We start from the raw sequence: 7856 nt of genomic DNA, 5'->3' as shown, positions 1-7856 counted from the left end.
TATCCCTTGATTGTTTAGCTTGCGGACAAACAACACAAGCTTTATTCAATGATTTAGTACTAGAACTACCACTAACAGCAGGCACTAACTTGACAATATTTTTCGACGGATGTCCCAAACGACGATGCCACAACTCAAATGTAGATACTAGGTCTGCCACCGCACATACTTTAGGAATACGCCGGAAGTAGTATAGCCCATCTATCCGTTCACCGGCTCCAATCAGGTTCCCCGAGAGTTGGTCCTGTATAGCACACAAAGAGTCAGTGAATTGGACCAAACAATGTGAATCATCAATCATTTTAGACACCGATATTAAATTGCAATTTAATTTGGGGACAACCAAAACATTCTCAAGAATTAGTCCATCCGCCAAATATACTCGCCCCTCCTCCAAAGCCATAGCATGGGCACCATCTGGGAGTCCCATGGGGCAAGGAGAAATAGAATGTATGTCCATCAAACAAGAGTTGTCACCAATGACGTGATGAGAGGCTCCGGTATCCACTATCCAAGACAAAGAAATAGGCTCCCCAGTCATCTTATCTTATTGTTGTTTATTAACCATATTTAATAGCATTCGGACATGTTCCGGTTGAAGCTCGGATAAAGCCGCAAGAGTATCATGAGGGGGCATAGTAGCACCACTAGCAGGGCTGCTCACGGCATGAGCCCTTGCCTGGGGTCTGCTGGAATTAGTAGGGGCAACAGTAGGAGAAGGCGAAGCAGAAGAAGCACCTCCTATAGAGGAAGCAGTAGCAACGACCGTAGAAGGCCTAGAGCTAGAGGATGCATCACCTCCTTTCTTGCCGTATTTCTTAAGCCACCACGAAGGGTAGCCATGTAGTATAAAACATCCCGTAGTGTCATGCCTCGAGCGTTTACAGTGAGAACAAAACAGCTTCGTTTTATCAACCCGAGAAGATTGAAACTCGCGTTGATTGGAAGGAGGAAGAGCAAAGACATGGGCATCCTCCTTAGCCACAAGAGTCTTGGCTTGAGCTATACTCCGAGAGCGCTCCTCTTGGAGGAGAGCCTGATAAGCACGGTCTAGGGTCGCCGGAGGTTGCTGGGACAGGAGGTTCATTCGAACCATGGCATATTTGCCATCATCAATACCAACCAGGAATTGATGCAAGATTTCCTCATCCCTGTCCTTCGCATACTTCGCTGCGATATCACAGGAACACACACCACACTCACATCCATGAGGTGGTTTGAGGCCCACAAGATCATCGAAAAAACTCATCAATTGAGTATAATACTCCTCGACAATCATGGTGGGGAGTTGCTTGCAATTGGTGATGGAAGCCCTCAATTGTTGCAATCGAAGACCGCTAGCCTCACAATACCGTTTCTCAAGATACTCCCACAATCGCTTGGCTTCATCGAAATAGAGAATTGAAGCAGCAATCTTCGGCTCGATCGTCCTCAAAATCCAAGAAACCAACATAGAGTTTACAGTATCCCAATCGAGCAGCCGCAGTTGTTCAGTCGGTTTGGAGATGGTTCCATCAACAAACCCAAACTTGCGCCTCGATTTCAAAGACAAAGAAATAGCCCTAGACCAAGATAGATAATTATCACCCTTCAAGATTACATGAGTATTCAAGTTACCGGGTTGATCACCGGAACCAAGATAGAAAGGAGATGAAAGATCGATTTTGTCGTCGTCCACCATTGTTAAGGAAGCAGAGATTAGAGAATAGAGAAGAAGAGGAAAAAAAAGTTAGAGTATTTATGGTTTAGAATTGTCGTGGCTCCGATACCATGTCAATAATAAAGATAATATAGAGAATAGAAAGAATAGAGTTGTTACTTTGTATTAGAATATGCACAAGAGTATATATACAACCTAAGAGATTAGGATTATGGCCGTATATATTGGCCGGTCCGTAACCTATACATTACATACGGGCTTTACAATATTAACAATCAATTTTAAATCTGAATTTTTGACATACTTGTAACAATTACTCTATGTAATGTTTAATTCCTGAATAATTAATGACCCATCCATCCCAAATTTAAATGTCTGGTTTGTAATTTTCACGGATTTTAATGCAAATGGATAAAATAATTATGCAATGATTGGAATTGTTTGAAGCACACATGTGCAAAAATAATGTACGTTTTCTAATTTTGCTTTTACAAAGAAATGCAAGGTTGGTTGCTTCAAAAAAAAAACATAATAATGCAAGGTTGGGCAATCCATGCCCAGCATTATGAACCAATGAGAAAGCATGAAACATTTTTTTATTAACCAATAGGAGGCAAGTACACGGATTACAAATAACCACGAAATTAAAAACTAATTAATTACTAATCTTCCTTAAAAATTATTTTATAAAAAAATTATATTAAAAATAAAAAAATATTATTTTATAAAATAAATTTGTATCTTAAAAAAAAAATAATTCGTCTGTGAATTTTATTTGAAACAAATTTTTTTTATGAATGAATCAAAAGAAACCTAATTAGTTACAAAACTCCCTAAAAAATATATTTATGTGCCCCATAATTTAGCTGCATTTAAATTTCTAATTTCAGTAGTTACCTCTGTTGAAAGAGTTTTCTCGAAACAATTTATGGCGGAGAATTCAGAAAAAGATTCAAGCAATCAATGTGATTGGTATGAGCGTATAGAAAAGTTAGAAGAGATAGTTTCATCATTAATTTCAACATTTGATAAATTTGTAGAGCAGTATCGGAGGTTGCATTACAATGAATCATGCTTCTATGACACCACCGGGTGAGTTAGGAGCGATTGGGGTAAACAATACAACTCATAATATGAAACATGTGCAAAAAGTTGGATCGCCATAAAAAAAAAGAAAAAAAAAACACTCGAACAACAAATACTTTGCACAAAAATGCTGATAGTTTGTGACCGATGACTAGGGGTGAAAGTTCGGTATTCGGTTTGGATTATACCCCAAACCGAATCCAAACCGAATTATTTCGGTTTCTGATTCTTGGAACCGAATCCAAACCGAATTTGGATTCAATCCAATCCAATCCAAACCGAAATAATTCGGTTTTGAAAAATGGATCCAATCCAAACCGAATTTTTTTGGGCTGTTGATTTGGGCCTTAAAATTGGGCTTTTAATCGGAAGTTTGTTTTGGCCCTTTTGTAGGCCTAAATTGGTGAATTACAATGGTTGGTCTTTAAGCCAAAAATTTGCCAAATTAAGGGAAAATCATAATAAAAAAATTTGTCCAGCCACTAGAATAAAATTACAAACACGATAAAAGTCTTAAAATGGAATAACAGTCTACAATGAGTCTACATGCAGCTAAAACCATAATAACATCAACTAAAATCAATATGGTAGATTGACAGCAGCTAGAATCAACATGGCAGGCAGCAACTTCTTCATTTCTTCAACATGGGTAATTCCCCGGTTTCGGTTTTGGTCATGGCTAACAATGAGCTAGGAGGGTGCATTCCCTCTAGCATTGGTGACATGGGGTACACCTTAAATGAGATTATAATGTCCAACGATAATCTCTCAGGATGTTTACCCGAAGAAATCGGTAACCTCAAACACGTAACGGTATTCGATGTGAGCTACAACAATTTATCTGGGTCACTGCCACTAACCATTAATGGAATGGCTAGTGTGGAACAATTAGATGTGGGTTACAATCAATTTACTGGTGTTATCCCAGAAGCTATTTGCTTGCTTCCAAACCTCCAAAACTTCACATACTCCCACAATTACTTCACTGGCGATGCACCCTCGTGTTCCGTCTCGGCCGGGGCCGGTAAGGTTATCGATGGATCTCAAAATTGTATCATTGGTGAGGCGAATCAAAGGTCCGCTGAGGAGTGTGCCTCACCATTGGCTACACCCGTTGATTGTTACTCATTTGGTTGTATTAAGAAGCCTGTGTATACGCCTTCGCCATCATATACTCCTACCTATTCACCACCACCTTACACTCCAACTTACTCACCATCGCCGTCTTACACTCCAACTTACTCACCATCGCCGTCATACACACCACCTCCAACTTCTTTCGGTGGAGCATCGTCAGGGTCATACTCACCGTCTCCGTCGTACACACCATCACCAGGGTACAACACACCGTCAACTCCAAGCTATAATACTCCTTCCCCATCATACCAACCACCAACACCACCAACCTACACTCCTTCACCAGATTACTACTACTCCTCACCTCCACCACCGTCAACACCGTCTTACAACACTCCCAATTATCCACCTTCATCATTACCCCCACCACCACCACCCGCCTCAGGGTACACTCCTTCCCCTGCATACTCAACACCCCCTCCAGTAGGATACAATAGTCCATCGTATTCACCATCGCCATCAAACACACCACCATTAACCCCTACATATTCACCATCGCCGTCTTACAGTCCCCCATCCACGACCCTTCATATATCTAACAATAAAAAAAATAAACATGTTACATAATATATATAAATAAATCAAAGGAAATCAATATAATCAAACAAACAAAACATCAATGTCGCCAATTTAAACATTATAGCATATCAATGTCATCATATTAGCCAATTTCGAACAGATCGAACAACAAATTAACGAATTCAAACAGAACAGAACTATTGAATGAAAACTTGAAAAGAGAAGTGGGAAATGAGTACACATCTAAGAAGAAGAAAAGCAGGAAAAGATAAGTGAAATTAACAGAACGAAAGTGAAATTAATAAGAAGAAGAGAAGCAAAAAAGGAGAATTCTTACCCTTGAGTGACTGAGTGAGAGGAGATAGTGAGGGAACGCGAACACGAGCGGCGCCGCGGCGGTGAACTGGTGGTAATTTTAGGGAGCACAAAACCACGAACACAAGCGGCGGTGAGAAACGAGATCTGCGGGAGCACGAAGCCACGAACACAAGCGAACTGATGGTGATAGACGTTGACCGGATATGTGGTGAGCGGACTGAGGAAGGTGGTGGTCGGAGCTACTGAGGTGGTGAGGGAGAAAATGGGGAAATTTTGGAGGATTAGGGTTTGGTGAGGAATGTGCCGCAGAAGAGGGGAAAAAAAGACTGGGATAAGAGAGGAGTATTTTAGGGCTTTAGTATATATATGTAGGGTAGGAGAAATGGGCTGGGATATTTGGGCTTCATAAATTTCGGTTTGGATTTTCGGTTTTCGGTTTTTGGAAGCCCAAAACCGAATCCAAACCGAAATATTTCGGTTTTGATTTTTTGAAACCGATCCAAACCGAAAACCGAAAAAAAACCGATCCGAATTGCTATTTCGGTTCGGTTTGGATCGGTTTTCGGTTTTTATCCAAATTACTTTCACCCCTACCCTCTTCTGCGGCACATTCCTCACCAAACCCTAATCCTCCAAAATTTCCCCATTTTCTCCCTCACCACCTCAGTAGCTCCGACCACCACCTTCCTCAGTCCGCTCACCACATATCCGGTCAACGTCTATCACCATCAGTTCGCTTGTGTTCGTGGCTTCGTGCTCCCGCAGATCTCGTTTCTCACCGCCGCTTGTGTTCGTGGTTTTGTGCTCCCTAAAATTACCACCAGTTCACCGCCGCGGCGCCGCTCGTGTTCGCGTTCCCTCACTATCTCCTCTCACTCAGTCACTCAAGGGTAAGAATTCTCCTTTTTTGCTTCTCTTCTTCTTATTAATTTCACTTTCGTTCTGTTAATTTCACTTATCTTTTCCTGCTTTTCTTCTTCTTAGATGTGTACTCATTTCCCACTTCTCTTTTCAAGTTTTCATTCAATAGTTCTGTTCTGTTTGAATTCGTTAATTTGTTGTTCGATCTGTTCGAAATTGGCTAATATGATGACATTGATATGCTATAATGTTTAAATTGGCGACATTGATGTTTTGTTTGTTTGATTATATTGATTTCCTTTGATTTATTTATATATATTATGTAACATGTTTATTTTTTTTATTGTTAGATATATGAAGGGGTCGTGGATGGGGGACTGTAAGACGGCGATGGTGAATATGTAGGGGTTAATGGTGGTGTGTTTGATGGCGATGGTGAATACGATGGACTATTGTATCCTACTGGAGGGGGTGTTGAGTATGCAGGGGAAGGAGTGTACCCTGAGGCGGGTGGTGGTGGTGGGGGTAATGATGAAGGTGGATAATTGGGAGTGTTGTAAGACGGTGTTGACGGTGGTGGAGGTGAGGAGTAGTAGTAATCTGGTGAAGGAGTGTAGGTTGGTGGTGTTGGTGGTTGGTATGATGGGGAAGGAGTATTATAGCTTGGAGTTGACGGTGTGTTGTACCCTGGTGATGGTGTGTACGACGGAGACGGTGAGTATGACCCTGACGATGCTCCACCGAAAGAAGTTGGAGGTGGTGTGTATGACGGCGATGGTGAGTAAGTTGGAGTGTAAGACGGCGATGGTGAGTAAGTTGGAGTGTAAGGTGGTGGTGAATAGGTAGGAGTATATGATGGCGAAGGCGTATACACAGGCTTCTTAATACAACCAAATGAGTAACAATCAACGGGTGTAGCCAATGGTGAGGCACACTCCTCAGCGGACCTTTGATTCGCCTCACCAATGATACAATTTTGAGATCCATCGATAACCTTACCGGCCCCGGCCGAGACGGAACACGAGGGTGCATCGCCAGTGAAGTAATTGTGGGAGTATGTGAAGTTTTGGAGGTTTGGAAGCAAGCAAATAGCTTCTGGGATAACACCAGTAAATTGATTGTAACCCACATCTAATTGTTCCACACTAGCCATTCCATTAATGGTTAGTGGCAGTGACCCAGATAAATTGTTGTAGCTCACATCGAATACCGTTACGTGTTTGAGGTTACCGATTTCTTCGGGTAAACATCCTGAGAGATTATCGTTGGACATTATAATCTCATTTAAGGTGTACCCCATGTCACCAATGCTAGAGGGAATGCACCCTCCTAGCTCATTGTTAGCCATGACCAAAACCGAAACCGGGGAATTACCCATGTTGAAGAAATGAAGAAGTTGCTGCCTGCCATGTTGATTCTAGCTGCTGTCAATCTACCATATTGATTTTAGTTGATGTTATTATGGTTTTAGCTGCATGTAGACTCATTGTAGACTGTTATTCCATTTTAAGACTTTTATCGTGTTTGTAATTTTATTCTAGTGGCTGGACAAATTTTTTTATTATGATTTTCCCTTAATTTGGCAAATTTTTGGCTTAAAGACCAACCATTGTAATTCACCAATTTAGGCCTACAAAAGGGCCAAAACAAACTTCCGATTAAAAGCCCAATTTTAAGGCCCAAATCAACAGCCCAAAAAAATTCGGTTTGGATTGGATCCATTTTTCAAAACCGAATTATTTCGGTTTGGATTGGATTGGATTGAATCCAAATTCGGTTTGGATTCGGTTCCAAGAATCAGAAACCGAAATAATTCGGTTTGGATTCGGTTTGGGGTATAATCCAAACCGAATACCGAACTTTCACCCCTAGAAGAGGGGAAAAAAAGACTGGGATAAGAGAGGAGTATTTTAGGGCTTTAGTATATATATGTAGGGTAGGAGAAATGGGCTGGGATATTTGGGCTTCATAAATTTCGGTTTGGATTTTCGGTTTTCGGTTTTTGGAAGCCCAAAACCGAATCCAAACCGAAATATTTCGGTTTTGATTTTTTGAAACCGATCCAAACCGAAAAACCGAAAAAAACCGATCCGAATTGCTATTTCGGTTCGGTTTGGATCGGTTTTCGGTTTTTATCCAAATTACTTTCACCCCTACCGATGACCAAATTAGTATTATGCAAGCGTTCGAACCTCATGGAAGCGGAAGATAGGGTGAGATTAAATTTGATCATGGATCACATTTTTCATCACACATACATGTTTATTAGTAACTG

General features: G+C 41.0%; 2 protein-coding genes across 2 annotated transcripts; one reads left to right on the top strand and one right to left on the bottom strand.

The window, feature by feature from the left end:
* Nucleotides 1-3391: 3391 nt before the first annotated feature.
* LOC110739555 (leucine-rich repeat extensin-like protein 2) lies at nt 3392-5805 on the top strand. The gene is made up of 3 exons (XM_021920013.1): nt 3392-4326; nt 5486-5610; nt 5705-5805. Exons 1-3 carry the CDS (start codon nt 3392-3394, stop codon nt 5803-5805), a joined length of 1161 nt encoding a protein of 386 aa, XP_021775705.1.
* Nucleotides 5806-5927: 122 nt separating this feature from the next.
* LOC110739554 (leucine-rich repeat extensin-like protein 1) lies at nt 5928-6959 on the bottom strand. The gene has a single exon (XM_021920012.1). The coding sequence runs from the start codon at nt 6957-6959 to the stop codon at nt 5928-5930; it is 1032 nt and encodes a 343-aa protein (XP_021775704.1).
* Between the last annotated feature and the right edge of the window lie 897 nt (nt 6960-7856).

This window comes from Chenopodium quinoa, unplaced genomic scaffold, assembly GCF_001683475.1.
Source record: "Chenopodium quinoa cultivar QQ74 unplaced genomic scaffold, ASM168347v1, whole genome shotgun sequence".
Taxonomy (NCBI): Eukaryota; Viridiplantae; Streptophyta; class Magnoliopsida; order Caryophyllales; family Amaranthaceae; genus Chenopodium; species Chenopodium quinoa.
Note: the sequence above shows the minus strand (reverse complement) of the source record. Positions and strands in the feature narration are given on the sequence as shown.

Bases quoted from the DNA above. Each gene is read 5' to 3' on its own strand.
- LOC110739554 (XM_021920012.1), bottom strand. From the start codon at position 6,959: ATGGGTAATTCCCCGGTTTCGGTTTTGGTCATGGCTAACAATGAGCTA.
- LOC110739555 (XM_021920013.1), top strand. From the start codon at position 3,392: ATGGGTAATTCCCCGGTTTCGGTTTTGGTCATGGCTAACAATGAGCTA. The intron at 4,327-5,485 runs GTATTCACCATC...GTGCTCCCGCAG, and splicing joins GTAGGATACAATAGTCCATC to ATCTCGTTTCTCACCGCCGC. The intron at 5,611-5,704 runs GTAAGAATTCTC...TCTTCTTCTTAG, and splicing joins TCTCACTCAGTCACTCAAGG to ATGTGTACTCATTTCCCACT.